General features: G+C 42.1%; 4 protein-coding genes across 4 annotated transcripts; 2 read left to right on the plus strand and 2 right to left on the minus strand.

Moving 5' to 3' along the window:
- Positions 1 to 1,759: 1,759 nt before the first annotated feature.
- Positions 1,760 to 3,228, plus strand: LOC109996572 (gamma-crystallin M2). The gene is made up of 3 exons (XM_020650763.2): positions 1,760 to 1,848; positions 1,933 to 2,175; positions 2,892 to 3,228. The coding sequence occupies exons 1-3, from the start codon at positions 1,840 to 1,842 to the stop codon at positions 3,165 to 3,167; spliced, it is 528 nt and encodes a 175-aa protein (XP_020506419.1). The 5' UTR covers positions 1,760 to 1,839; the 3' UTR covers positions 3,168 to 3,228.
- Positions 3,229 to 5,653: 2,425 nt separating this feature from the next.
- On the minus strand, positions 5,654 to 6,565 carry LOC109996573 (gamma-crystallin M2). The gene is made up of 3 exons (XM_029280575.2): positions 6,455 to 6,565; positions 6,069 to 6,311; positions 5,654 to 5,975 (listed from the first exon to the last, which is right to left on the minus strand). The coding sequence occupies exons 1-3, from the start codon at positions 6,461 to 6,463 to the stop codon at positions 5,706 to 5,708; spliced, it is 522 nt and encodes a 173-aa protein (XP_029136408.2). The 5' UTR covers positions 6,464 to 6,565; the 3' UTR covers positions 5,654 to 5,705.
- A 2,850-nt stretch (positions 6,566 to 9,415) lies between these two features.
- Positions 9,416 to 10,443, minus strand: LOC109996583 (gamma-crystallin M3). The gene is made up of 3 exons (XM_020650780.2): positions 10,306 to 10,443; positions 9,896 to 10,162; positions 9,416 to 9,755 (listed from the first exon to the last, which is right to left on the minus strand). The coding sequence occupies exons 1-3, from the start codon at positions 10,312 to 10,314 to the stop codon at positions 9,477 to 9,479; spliced, it is 555 nt and encodes a 184-aa protein (XP_020506436.1). The 5' UTR covers positions 10,315 to 10,443; the 3' UTR covers positions 9,416 to 9,476.
- Positions 10,444 to 10,812: 369 nt separating this feature from the next.
- LOC109996584 (gamma-crystallin M3) lies at positions 10,813 to 12,492 on the plus strand. The gene is made up of 3 exons (XM_020650781.2): positions 10,813 to 10,930; positions 11,110 to 11,358; positions 12,151 to 12,492. Exons 1-3 carry the CDS (start codon positions 10,916 to 10,918, stop codon positions 12,427 to 12,429), a joined length of 543 nt encoding a protein of 180 aa, XP_020506437.1. The 5' UTR covers positions 10,813 to 10,915; the 3' UTR covers positions 12,430 to 12,492.
- Positions 12,493 to 15,221: the final 2,729 nt, after the last annotated feature.

A 15,221-nucleotide genomic window follows, 5' to 3' on the forward strand; every position in this document is an offset into this window, starting at 1 on the left:
AAGTTCATCCAATCAGAATGAGCAGCTTAATGATACCTGGGCCGTATCCGAATTGCCAAGTACATACTGAATCTTTCAGTATGCAGTAGGCAGTATGCAGTACATACTATCCGTGCTGTATACTGTTAGTACCTACTATTCAGTATGCACACACAGTAGGCAGATATTTGTTCCTACTTCTGATTCATTCAGTATGGAAGTGACGTCATTTACGTTTCCCGAACCGGCCGCATCCACCCATTATTATTATTATTTTTTGTTTAGCTTTATTCAAGCTCGTATACAGTCAGTTAAACAAACAACAATATCACAATGTCAATCAAGTAAAAGGCAGATTGAATAACTAAATAACATACAGTACATACAGGAAAGTACAAATGAAAGACAGTAATATACAGAATATAAAATAAACTAATAAAGACACATTTATATAGTGAAATCATTCTTTAAATAGAGGGGGAAAGGTTTTATAATAATGCAGACATTTGTTATATTGTCTGTTGTTAATTAAAAGTAGTGATTTCAGTCGGGACTTTAACTCTAGATTAAAAATTGATTAAATTAATCCACCCTCGTTTGTTTTGATTTGGAGGCGGACGTGACAATTTACGTTTAATTTCACACTGCATTGTGGGTGGTAAAACACAATTCATTTCCTGAAAGCATGCATCCGATCCATACTGCATAAAACCCGGAAGTTAGTATGCGTATTGAAATGTTCAGTATACTGCGCGGACCCAAAAAATGCATACTGAATGACCACGAAAGTTCAGTATACTGAAACTCCATACTGAATAGTACGTACTGCATACTGAACTGTGACAATTCGGAAAGGGCCCTGGCCCTGCATGGAGCAGGTCCTTAACCCTTAACCCAGTGGAGACTGGAGGGCAGCAGAGCACAGTCTGATCTGACTCTTCACTAAGTCCAACATTCAAAATCTGAATCTGATGTATTAAAACATTTAATATTTAATATAATACTATGGGTATTTAAAAAAATATCTGCTAATGTTCCAAACCTGAATTAAATCATGAAGGGCTAAAAAAACATATCAATTATTAGAAACCAAGTGGGACGTGTTCCTGTATTCTCTACAGGAACACGGTCACATTGTTTCTGGGCTCTTCTAACAGGGATGCTCCGAGCCTCCAAGCACCTGATGTATGGGGCTGTTTCTGTTTGAATGGATGATGTGAGTGAACTCATGATCTACAAAACTATAACCTTCAAACCTTTTATCAGTCATTTATGACTTCAATTCCTTTATTTAAGTTTTCTTATTTCGAATGTACACAGCCATAAATTCAAATTTGGTGCCTTGGCAGTGCTCATGAAGTGGACTGGCACCTCCAGCTACCAGGCTAATTTCTGGATTTCTTGGTCCATGCTGAGACTTGAATCAGTGACCCTCCAATTCCCAACCCAAGTCCCTACAGACTGAGCTACTGCCACCCCAATATATACTATACAATAATATACAGTTTTATGGGGGGTTCAGAGGGGGGTTAATATACAGTTTAATGGTGGGGGGGGGGTCAGAGGGGGTGTTAAACATGATAAGTCTTTTTCAATGACGGGACAGATCGTGGCGTTTGTTTTGCTGATTCCGTGGCTCTGACCTCACAGAGGTCACACACCGAGCTGTTTTGATCAATAGTGATGAACATGTGAAACGTGCACAACAATAAGTCACACTGTAGAGTCGGCCCATACACAACCAGATCTGTGTTATAAGGACAATACTTTATGCTGTGCCATCAAACAGCTACTTAATATAAAAGGCCAGCGGCACAGAGAGCGTCTATGGAGCGCCAGTCTGCCCCACACCAATGAACGATGGGAAAGGTGAGCGAGCGGCGAGGTTGTGTAGAGTAGATCATGTCAAATGTTTTAAAGCCCATGTGTTGTTGACATTAAATATCTTTTCAGATCATATTCTATGAGGACAGGAACTTCCAGGGTCGGCACCACGAGTGCATCAGCGACTGTGCCGACCTCCATCCCTACTTCAACCGCTGTAACTCCATCCGGGTAGAGAGCGGCTGCTTCATGGTGTACGAGAGGCCGCATTACCTGGGCCACCAGTACTTCCTGCGACGGGGGGAGTACTCGGACAACCAGCGCATGATCGGCATTAATGACTGCATCCGCTCCTGCCGCATGATCCCCATGGTAAGACTGACATGAAGTGTGAGTTAAGACAAGAGTCTTGACCTTTGACCTGATGAGTAACTTCCTGTGTTTGACTGCTTAGCATGAAAAAGATGAGCGGTGACAACAAAATACTGCAAGTTTGATTTCAGTGAACCATCATTGATAAAGAGCCACACAGAGCAGGCTGTCTACACACTGCTTTTGGCAAGATATGAATCAAAAGTCACAGAGAGAGAGGTTAGGGAAATTAGCCACAGGCCGGATTCGAACCTCGGGCCGCCTGCTTGGAAGACCATAGCCTCCATACATAGGGTGCACGCACTAACCACTGTGCCACTAGCGTCCCAAGAAGTCCTTTTCTAAAGATATATTTTTTGCCTTTAATTGAGAGGACAGCTGAAGAGAGACCAGAAACATAACATAACCGCTAGGCCACCGGCAGGAAATCATCCTGAGCTGATGGATGCTCTCATATGATAGCTTAGTTAGCATCCGTTTAGCTATATGCTGAATGTTAAACCCCGCCCACCTGTTCCTGACAGCAGTTTAGCCCTGTGTTAAACCCCCCCCATTGCGTTATGTTATAATTTCAGATTAAGACTTCCCTACTGATATTGAGATATTGATCTAAAACAGGTGGATAACCTCTGAGGACGTTTCATGGACAATGTTATCATAAATACCTCTGTGTTTCTTCAGTCACACTCATTTCTTAAATGATGTTCTTCCTGCAGCACCGTGGTTCCTACAAAATAAGACTGTATGAGCGTCCAGACATGGGCGGTCAGATGCAGGAAGTGAGCGACGATTGCCCCAACGTGCAGGACCGCCTACGTATGTCTGACATTAACTCGTGCAATGTGGTGGACGGCCACTGGCTGCTGTACGACCAGCCCAACTACAGGGGCAGAACCTACTACCTGAGACCTGGCGAGTACCGCAGGTACAGCGACTGGGGCGGAGCCAGTCCAAGGATCGGCTCGCTCAGACGAATCACCGACTTAAACTAGAAGCTTCTAAAACATTCTTCTTCTTCTTTGTTCTCAATAAACTTTTCTGGGCTTTAAACCATGTTTTTTGTCTGCCATGTTTTCTTGGATTTTGAGTTTGTGTGGAAGTTCCTGCCCTCTAACATCTAAACCAATCACAAATTGACAATAAGGTTTACATCAACTGTCTCCTATCAAACCAAATTAAAACGTTTTCTGCTACAACAATGCAGCTGTGAGACCCAGTTCCCCCCACTGATAGACCTTCAAACCTTCCAACTCTAGATTTAACAGACCTTCAAACCCTCCAACCCTTTAACTCAACAGACCTTCAAACCTTCCAACTTTAGACTCAACAGACCTTCAAACCTTCCACCTCTAGACTTAACAGACCTTCAAACCCTCCAACCCTTTAATGCAACAGACCTTCAAACCTTCCAACTCTAAACTCAACAGACCTTCAAACCCTCCAACTCTAAGCTCAACAGACCTTCAAACCCTCCAACTCTAAACTCAACAGACCTTCAAACCCTCCAACTCTAAACTCAACAGACCTTCAAACCCTCCAACTCTAACCTCAACAGACCTTCAAACCATCCAACTTTAAACCCAACAGACCTTCAAACTTTCCAACTCTAAACCCAACAGACCTTCAAACCTTTCAACTCTAAACCCAACAGATCTTCAAATCTCCCAACTCTAAACTCAACAGACCTTCAAACAGGGACGGACTGGGACTACAAAACAGCCCTGGACTTTGACTCAGCCGGCCCACAACAATCGGTACGCGGAAAGTCATCAACGCCTGGCACGGTTGTCACAATACTTTAATCATGACTCATGACACTATACCCTATCCAAATTACAGCAATAGCACTGATGTTGACTAGATGTTGTGTTAAGAGCATAGTATTCTAGTCTTACTTGAATACTCACAAAGAAATGAAGGTGTCATCACTGCAGTCCCTCTACTGTCAGGTATTTTGTCTTCTTCTGAGGGTGGTAAGAAAAAAAAACCTCTAGGCTGTGACTGTCTGAATTTAAGGTTGAGCTGGCGTGGGTGTCATCCTCTGCCCTCGGTCTAAGCTCAACCTGAATAAACAAATGATGGAATGGATTTTTAAAAAAAAACTGTTTTTTTACGTATCCAATTGATCATAACATCATCTATTCCATGCAATCTTATGATTACTTTATTATTCAATAATCTTAATTAATTTATGCAGTAATTAACTTACTGCACAAATAATAATGAAAATACACCACTACAAATGTAACTTCTGTATTCAAAGTCTTCAAAGTTTGTAAGTATTATCAGAAAACTGTAACGTTACCAAAACTTTAACAAGTAAAAGCAGTTTTTTATATATACAGTATATAGCCTATTTCTTAATATTACTGCATGTAGCATTTTACACCTAAAATGTTTAAAGTGGAGATTGTTTTAACTACTATAATCATTATTTCACTTTATGTTATTTCATTTAATTTTTTGCATTGTACTGAGCAACACAAACTGGGTATAGATAAAAATGTAGCAACACTTGAATAACATTTGCTAACATCAGCCAGCAAGTAACTCTCTTTCTCCCTCTCTCATGTCATGTTCCATACTTACTTGCCCTGTATCTGTCTGTGGAACTTCCACCAGCTCATCTCTCTGTCCCTCATCATCACAGGTGCCCTACCATGCTGATGCTGCACAACTGTCTGGCTCGCCTTGACACACTCTTCTTCACTCATGCTGCTAACTTCTTGGATGCGGCTGCTAACATCAACTTGTGTCCTAGTGCTGCTGCCGGCTGTGCTGCTGAACATTTCAGTGAGCTTGCGATATTTAGCGGCTTCACTTTCTAAATGTCACATTTTTTTCCCTCGCCTTCTCAGCCCCACCCTTTTCTTTGCGTTTTTTACCGACGGTATCCATATTTTTGTGCTTCACTACTACTACCAAAGATCGTCTTCGCTGCTACTACTTCTTCTTCTTCTTCTTCTTTTCAATTACCTGGTGGGCACGGGCGGCTGCCGGCTGGCATCCAATTTAAAGACGCATTGTTGCCACCTACCGGACTGGAGTGTGAAACAGTAGATTAGCAGGAAAAAAAACAAAAAACTGGTGATGACTGCGTGGCGGCCGCTGGCCGCCGGCCATCCTGGATTCTCCAGAACACACAGATGGCCAGTCTGCCCCTGCCTTCAAACCTTCCAACTCTAAACCCAACAGACCTTCAAACCCTCCAACTCTAAACCCAACAGACCTTCAAACCCTCCAACTCTAAACTCAACAGACCTTCAAACCCTCCAACTCTAAACCCAACAGACCTTCAAACCTTCCAACTCTAATCCCAACAGACCTTCAAACCTTCCAACTCTAAACCCAACAGACCTTCAAACCCTCCAACTCTTAACTCAACAGACCTTCAGATACTCCAAACTTTGGCCTCAACAGACCTTGAACCCACCAAACCTCTCAACTCAAGGACCCTGAAGAAATAAGGAGCCCACTGAAGAGTTTTACTGGAAAGCTTTATTGACAGTCATTGACATTAACAGTGTCTCTCACATAGAGATCCGTCTGATGGATCCAACGCGGGGAGTCATGCTCCCCCACTCGTTGAACCTCTTGTACTGACCGGGACGCAGCAGGTACTGCCGTCCCCGGTACTGTGGGTGCTCGTAGAAGATCCAGTTTCCATCCATCACGTTGCATGAGTTGATGTCGCTGTGATGGAAGCGTTCATGGAGGGAGGGGCAGTCATCGGTCAGCTCCATCGTCTGTCCTCCGAGCTCGGGGCGTTCGTAGATCATCATTCTGTGGGATCCTTGATGCTGCAGGGACAAGGTGGATTATGACCTCTGGGGCAGTGGACGACTATCAACGTAATTTATTTTATCAATGATATCTCTAAAATCAATTCTTACCGAAGGGATCATCCTGCAGGACCGGACACAGTCGTTGAATCCCATCCAGCGCTGGTAGTCTGGGTACTCCCCCCTCCTCAGGAAGTACTGATAGCCCATGTAGTTGGGTCTCTCATAGACCATCCAGTTTCCGCTGTCTACCTTGATGGAGTTACAGCGGCTGAAGTGCGAGTGCAGGTCCGAGCACTCGCTGCTGCACTCATAGGTGCGACCCTGAAAATTCCTGTCCTCGTAGAAGATGATCTGCAGGGTTAAAGATCATTTTATTGAACACGCTGTTGACTAGTACGAAGGGACATTTTGAAACTTCTAGCAGATGAAGAAAAACTTCCAGTTCAGCAGTTTGTGATAAATGCATCCATGCACATCAAAACAAGCAGCCTTACCTTCCCCATTGTGAGGGCTGAGCGTGGTCACACTGAGCTCCACGCTTGCTTTTATAACCCTCAGATGACCCAAGTCATTGTCTTCACAACAAAGACTGAGCGTGTCAGCTTTTTTCGACACAACACACTGTGTGTTTAATGAGCCAATCAGCTGATTCCTTTGAGCAAGAGGTTTCCATTTCAATGGGATCTGGATGACAGCAGATCCCCCAGAATGAAATATCATTTATACCAACTTTATAAATCTATCTTCAATCAACAGGGAGAAAAAAGACACTTCATATCATGAAAACTCAGATGAAACTTCATATGTGATTGTTCAGAGTTTCTTTTTAATGTGCATGTTAATCGTACAACAGGACACAGTTATCCTCATCAACACGAGAAGATTCTTGTTTTTCTTTACACATACAGTAAAAATACATCAACACTCATTTCACATGTGTTGGACTGAATATCTAACATGCTCCCCTGAAGCGAATGTCAGCTCTGCCCGTCCTCTGAGCTCAGCAGCAGCTTTTATAAGATTGACTATCAGAGTGAAACGCTCTTCATGTCAGCATCACTCGTTCTTTTGGTTTCGGCTTTGTTTTCCTTCATCCCTCATATTGTGAACTTGTCTATGGACAAGCTCCAGAATGAGTTTCTGTCTGCATGTGACTCGTCTCATAGAGCAGAGCTGCTGACCAAAAAACAAACAACTTTAAACAGGAAGTTATTTACAGTTAATCAGATCGACAAAACGCCAGTCCAAATGCACATTTAAGAGTATTGACTCTAATGTTGTATGAAGTAGGGTTTCCTAATGCATATATATACACTTGATTCTATGACGCAAATCATAAAAATGTCTTTCTTACAATAAAGATGTTGACTCTCATTTGATCACTTCACACTCAGCTTCAGTACCTGCTGTAGGTCAGTCTGATGATGCAAACAGAACCACACCATCTGTACGAAGCATAGATGAACTCCTGAGGGCCCCAAATACTCTAAACCTCCACTTTACAGCGCCACAGGACTGAGTCCTAAAACCCGGAAGTAAGTTAGCATTTGAGCGCCATGGGGTCTATCGTCTGAAAGTCAACGGGTTTGTGGTTAGACGCCTGAAAAGAGGTCTGTGGTTAACACAAGCTGAAGAGATGTTGCCGTTTTGTTAAACCACATAAACTACGTTAGGTAATACCCCCACTTGTGAATTTTGAAGTTTTTACGCGTCTTTAAAAAGGCGGTTGCTAACAAGTGGCTAAATGTGACTACAGTGGTTGTCGGGGACATTAAACGTCATCACGTCGGACACAGAGGCCGGGAACTCTCTCACTAGTCTGAGATGTCTCCTGTAGGTTTAATCTTTAGGTTAAGGTGAATATTATGTTAGTAAACAATTTATGTGGATTGCTATGTGGATTAGTTTATCAGAGATCGTCTGAAGCATAACGCTAGTGACGTCACAATCATCCCACCGTGGTCTAGTTAGCTTTAGCATAACGTTAGTTTCTGTCGGCCGCATTAACGCTTCAAACAAAATAAAAATGGCGTTCATTTGTGAAGATTATCCTGCTGAACAAAACGCCTACACTTCAGAAACGTGCGTTTACCACAGAGATTATTTTCTGCAATGATCCAAAATCCCATAGGGGAATTTTCGTTAGACCCCATGGCGATGCTACTTCAGGGTTGGCCTATAAAATGACGTCATATGGTTTGTTCTCTTTACAGTGTACGGTTTGTTAACCAAGACCGCTCAAAAAGGATGAGTCAGGGTCCACACTTGGTACCACTGAGGAGCTTCTTAACTACCTCAGCGTCCCCTTCCAAGATTTCCAGACATATTGGTCTGTTTCAGGAGTTCCTTAAAGTGTAAACTTTTAACTAGAGCTGGGACAAAAAAAAGAATTCACTAAAGCCAAGCCCTGTTTTCCCTCCTGAACCCTGACCCGAACCCTATCACAGTTTGCCGCCTTGAGGTCAACAGAGCTTCTTCTCCATCGCCTCTTGAACTCCTACCACACCCATTTTTTTCTGTCTCCAGCCACAGAAGCCGTTAACCTTCTAGAGACCTGTCTGCTGCTACTGGAGACCCCTAACCCCTTCACTGCTGTTGTGCACCAACGGTTCTTAGGCCATCGCCATGCAAACGCCTCACGTCTTCAGGTTACAAGTCGTCACAGCTGCTTCACAGCTGCTTCCACAAAGGAGGTCCGATTGGACTCAATGCACCCAACGTCCTCCGGGAGAGATACAAGAAAAGACGAAGACCTCAAGAGCCTCCTTAATAAATTCCAAGTTCACCCACACTACACATTGAGGTTAACAAAGTTCAGAAGCGCCCCCCCCCCCCAAGTCCTTTTGGTTGAGTGTTTTTGTTCTAAGGTCTGTCTTTCAGTACTTATACCATACAAAGTAATCTGTCATGTTTGAATGTTATATTTCAGATGTTTCATGTCACTTTTTATTTGGCCAAAGATCTTTGTTAAAAGCTTTATAATGGTGTTGAAGCCAAGATCCAGCAGTTTTGATGAGCACATTCAGTATAGCCACTTTGATTCATGTAGCAGCACACGAGAATGCAAAACCGTGGCCCCGTAACTTTAAAGGGATTTTCACAAATCCCTCCTCAAAACTTTTCAAACATGTCAGACTGGAGACTGCCCCTGAATTCTTCCTGACTTTGTTTTTTCCCATATGCACCTTACATATGGGAGTGGGGGTGTCTACTGAGTCAACAGAGCAGATCTGAACTTAGAACTACATCACACTGTATATTCCACCTAATTTAATGATGACTTTTTTGATGAGAACAGAAGAGATTAATGGATGATGATGACTTTATTAACAGGACAGAAGAGATGAATGGATGCATGACTGTCACCATTTCTTTTCACCTTGCCTGAATGATTTAATCGAAACTGCATTTGAAATCCCAAAATGAAAGTCAAGGAAAGTCAAAGGCCACAAAGGTATTTCAAAATATTTTTTAATTTATTGTTCCAAAAGATGTTCATGACTTAAAGAACTGCCATCAGCACATGTCCATGATGCGCCTGATGGAGCTGATGTTGGACATGTTGTTCATGCTCATGTCGCGCAGGTTCCTGTACTCTCCGGGTCTCACGTACATCATCCGGCCTCTGAAGCCAGGCTGCTCGAACATCAGCCAGTGTCCTTCCATCACATTACAGGACTGACAGTCCGACATCAGGTAACGATCCTGCAGAGACTCGCAGTCGTCCATCAGCTCGTTCATCTTTCCTCCAAAGTTCTCTCGTTCATAGATCCTTATCCTGAACTGTCCCCTGTGCTGTTTGACAAACACAAACCATATTAGACCATCAGTTTCCCGGAACTTTTTTTACATCTGGACTCTGGATGTTTCAGGTGATAACGTTTGTAGTTCACATAGACTTAGCCAATCATTCCATTCAGACCAGACTGTCTTACCATGGGGATCATGCGACAGGAGCGGATGTTGTCCATCAGGGACATTCCCATCATACCCGCCATGCTCCCCATGCGCTGCAGGTCCGAGTACTCCCCCCGCCTCAAGAACACCTGATTTCCCATGAAGTTTGGGCGGTCGTACACCACGAAGCATCCGTTGTCCACCCGGCAGGAGTTGCAGCGGTTCAGGTGCATGTGGAGGTCGGAGCAGTCGCTGCTGCACTCATAGGAGCGACCCTGAAAGTTCCTTTCCTCGTAGAAAATAATCTGCAGGAGAGAAGGATACAGAGGTTAGAAGGAATTCTGTTGGAGGAAGACAGGAACCAATCATATCTGCATCACACTGTATCTATAAACTAGAAAACGTAAGAAGTCTTCTCCATCATGAAAGCAGCACATGTTCATAGTACCCGGCCCATGATGACGGTTCTGGTTTTTGCCTAGTTGCCAGCGCAGGTCGACTTTTATAAGGATGATTGGCTGAAAACCACCTGTCACGCCTTTGTGTGAAACATCATGACTCATCACCAGCTTCACGTGGTCTGCATTCAATTTACAGCACACCTGAATTCTTATTATTGTATGGTGAATGCAGTTATATAGGTCATCACAGGTCAGAGCAGCGGCTAAACTTCATCAAAAGAAATACATTTTACCTTTTTATTGTGAAAGCTCCAGGACGAAATGTGTTGAACATGATGTGCATCTATCTGTTTTCAGAATGTTCACTTTCATCATCACATCTGTTATTCTCTGTAAAGAGATTTTCACTGAGGATGTCTAAATTAAATAGTCAAAGGAATCCAGCATTAAAGCCATATATTCACACAACAATAACTACAACAGATTCCAATGTACAGTGAAGCCGGCTATCCTATAGAGCCGCCCACGGCCACAATATAGAGTGATGACTCAAAGGTTTCAGCACAAGCCATGCAGAAATACTACAGCTGTGTAATATATAAAAAGGGAAAAGGGTCGATGTTGAAGCTGTATATCTGGGATTAGCTCCTAAATATCATGACCATGGGGAGGGTAAGAGAACATTTGTGTAAACTGTAGGACAATAAAGTTATAAAAACGGATGAAAGTCAGAATTAACTTCCAAATGTTCAATAAAAAAAGAGTTTAAAAAGTTAAAAAGCCTTGAGCTATTTTCCACACAGTTAAAATATTTGAGAAATATTCTCTGAGTTCTCATCTGTCTTTTCCAGATCATCTTCTACGAGGACAGGAACTTCCAGGGTCGCTCCTATGAGACCAGCAGTGACTGCCCCGAGCTCACATCCTACCTGAGTAGGTGTAACTCATGCAGGGTGGAAAGTGGCCTCTTCATGGTCTACGAGAAACCCAACTTCATGGGCCACCAGATGCTGGTGAGGAGGGGCGAGTACCCTGACAACCAGCAATTGATGGGCATGAGTATGAGCGACTGCATCCGGTCAAGCCGTATGATCCCCACGGTATGTTGGAACGAACAACACCAAAGATTACATCAAATTATATCAACATAACATTAGATAAACAGAGATAATATCAAACATTAGATAAACAAAGCTAATATCAACCATTCAGGTCCTAATGTCCTTAAGGTATGCTTCTGGTTTCTATAAGTGATCAGGCTTCATTCATGCGTAAAGCTGAGCATCATCTGCATAACAATAACAATTTATGGAGTATTTTCTCATAATATTACCAAGAGGAAGCATATATAATGTGAAGAAAATTGGTCCAAGTAAATGGACTTCAGCTTATTTAGCTTTTCTAGTCTTCCAACTACTCAAAGCACTTTCACACCACATGTCACACCCACCCATTCAAAGACTGATGGTAGTGATTGCTATGTAGTAACATCCATCAGAAGTAACTAATCCATTCATACACCACCACTGAAGCAGCGGGAGCAATTCAGGGTTAAGTGTCTTGCCCAAGGACATGATGGACATGATGCTCAGCTGGGGATTGAACCCTCAATCTTCTGGTTGAGAGGTGATGACTCTACCAACTGAGCCACAGCCGCCCAAAATACTGAACCTTGTGGCACTCCATTGGTAACTTTGGAGTGCATAGAGGACTTATCATTAACATGTACAAACTGAGATCGATCTGATAAGTAGGATTTATAACCATCTTCAAAAAGTGATGCAATGGTCTGTTGTACTGTAATCTATTAACTCTTGCCTTAAAACCAATCTCTGATCAAATAGATGTAAACATCTAACCTCAACAGAAACATTTTTTTTTATTATTCCTAGCACCGTGGGCCATTCAGGATGAGGATCTATGAACGAGAGAACTTTGGAGGCCAGATGCACGAGCTCGTGGACGACTGCGACAGTGTGAAGGATCGTCTCAGCATGTCGGATTGTCAGTCCTGTAATGTGATGGACGGACACTGGCTTATGTTTGAGCAGCCCAGCTTCAGAGGCCAGATGATGTACGTGAGGCCCGGAGAGTACAGGAACCTGCGCGACATGAGCATGGATAACATGTCCAACATCAGCTCCATCAGGCGCATCATGGACATGTGCTGATGGCAGTTCTTTATGTCATGAACATCTTTGGAACAGAAAATAAAAAAAAAATGCATTTTGAAATACCTTTGTGATGTTTGACTTTCCTTTGTGTGGACTTTAATTATGGGATTTCAATCACAGCTCTGTTGAATCCTGAGACCAGTAACCTGTGAGAGAAGGATCTCTCTGCAAAACAACAGTGACCCCTGCTGGTTGGGTTTGATTTCACTTCATGTCAGCGCCTGAGAGACGAGAAGTCAGTGAACATGGAGTCGAGTCACTTTTGTTTAAGGTAGTTTTATATCCTGCAACAGTTCTGAGCAGACATATCATAAAGCCTGTTTCATGTTTGTGTTTTGATAAAAATCTGTGTTCATTATGTGAGTCCTCACCTCACTTTATCTGAAAAATAACACATTAAACAAAGAATACGAATAGTCTTTAAATCTTCTATTAAAAATGTTCAGCTGAAAACAGCAACAATTCATTTTATTTATTCAAAGTTAAACAGGAGATCGTTTTCTACCCGTCGTGTCTCTGTTACAGCAGCTGTTTGATTCACTGTCATCATCAAACTGGAGCAAAAGCAAATAAAACAGCTCACACACATTCTGCTGAAATGTAAATCTGCCACATTTGAGTATGACATTGCTGTACACTGCACATTTGATTAATCGATAAATACTTTGATCACAGATGAGTCTGGAGAGCATCACGATGGGGAAGGTGAGACTAACCCTGCTGCACAGACTCCATCGTTTTTAACACAACATAGATTTAGGTGCAGAATATACTCACTCAATGTGTGAACATTTGATCTGTGACGGATTAAGAGTTAAAGTAAACCATCTTAAGTGAAACAGTATCAGTGTTCAGGTGTGACATAATGCCTGTTACTTTATTATTTGGGATAAACAGTATTATTATTTTTTTAATCTCTCACATTAGTTGATTCAAAATTCCATCATCCCTGTTTATACGATTCTTGGACTACAGAAACACAGAAATTAAAAACTACAGATTAGCTTCACTGCTCCTCCTCTCTGCTAACAGATGTTCATAAACTGAAAAAAAGGGATGTCCCAGTTTTACACGACATTCTACATTACAGCAAACCTTGCTGGACTACAAATCCCAACATGCTTTATATGCGATTTTTCACACTTAAATGTAATAGAAATCAAGTATATCCTCTGAAAATAACTATACTGTCTACAATGGGTGTAACACACGAGTCCCACTGTCTGCTATGTTTTCCGAGTTTTCCGAGTCATATTTTCAGATTGTTTACATCGCCAGGATGGCTGGCCGGCTCATCCCCTTGTGTATAAAAGTTGTTTAATGGAGGGACTAGAGAAAAGAAGAATAACATACTGTACTCACTGCTTAACTGTGTTTCTAGCTCACGCTCATTTCAGGTAAATTTACATGCAGTGTGAAGATACGAGCATAATAATGATCGCTAGCATTAGCATGCTAACACAACAATGCACCCAAGCTTGGGCATGGGCGTGGCACAGACGCCCTTGTCCGTCCAGAACCTCTGGAATTCCCCGCCAGGCCCCCACAAGTCTGCTGAGTGCAGAGGGGACTGATATGTGCCCTCTGCAACAATAAAGCCGTATGGTACCCAAACATAGCCGAGGGATCTGCTGACACCTTAAGCGGGTCCCACAAGGTACCTGCTCTCTATGAAAACATGTTAGAAAACTTCTGCATGTTGAGGACCACTCATGCTTTGCTCCTGGCAAGTGAAATTACCTACCTTGGAGCTATCAATCAATCAATCAAACTTTATTTGCAGTTCAAAGTGCTTTACAAGAGTGCAGAAAAGTTATTGACGAAAAAGTAGTTTATAAAATCATTGATAAAATCATTGAGAGACTAATGCACACCAATAAGAATGAAAAAAATAAGTATACAAATGAAAAAATAAAATACAACACATAAAAGCAATAAGATATTAAAATAATTATATAGGAGAAGAATATTTAAAATTGTAGTAGGATAAAAAGACAATACAAGAATGTTAAGATTTGAATTTATATAAAGCACTATATAAAAGCCAGACTGAATAAATTAGTTTTAAGACTGTGTTTAAAAATCTCGATAGACCCAGACCCTCAGGAACGTTGTTCCACAGTATCGGAGCGTAACATCTGAAAGCAACATCATCAAAGGTTTTTGTCCTGCTCTTTGGAACAACTAAAAGAGAGGAACTGGAGGATCTGAGGGGCCGTACTGGTTCATAAACTAAAATCATATCTGATAGGTAGTCTGGTGCAAGGCCATGTAATGCTTTATAAACTAATAAAATAATTTTAGAATTAACACAAAAACTCACAGGCAGCCAATGTAAAGATTTTAAAACAGGTGTGATGTGTGCTCTCCTTCTGCTCTTTGTCAGTACTCGCGAGGCAGAGTTTTGTAGTAGCTGTAGCCGATTGGTTGTGTTTTTAGGAAGACCAGAAATGAGAGCGTTACAATAGTCCAGCCTGCTAGTGAAAAAAGCGTGCATTAGTCTGTCTGTTTGGCTCAGAGAGAGAAATGGCCTCACTTTGGCAATGTTTTTCAGGTGGTTAAATGTTTTTGTGACACCCTTCACGTGGGCCTTAAAATTAAAATCTGAGTCAAAGATCACCCCAAGATTCTGTGCTTCTTGACTTGCGTTGAGTCCTATTTTTTGTAATTTGGGGGCCAGTTTCTCTCTCTGAACCTTTGAACCGATGATTAAAACCTCTGTTTTGTCCTGGTTGAGCTGCAAAAAATTCTGTGACATCCAGGCTTTTATATCTAAAATACAATTAAAA

The sequence above is a fragment of the Labrus bergylta genome, chromosome 24, assembly GCF_963930695.1.
Source record: "Labrus bergylta chromosome 24, fLabBer1.1, whole genome shotgun sequence".
Lineage (NCBI taxonomy): Eukaryota > Metazoa > Chordata > Actinopteri > Labriformes > Labridae > Labrus > Labrus bergylta.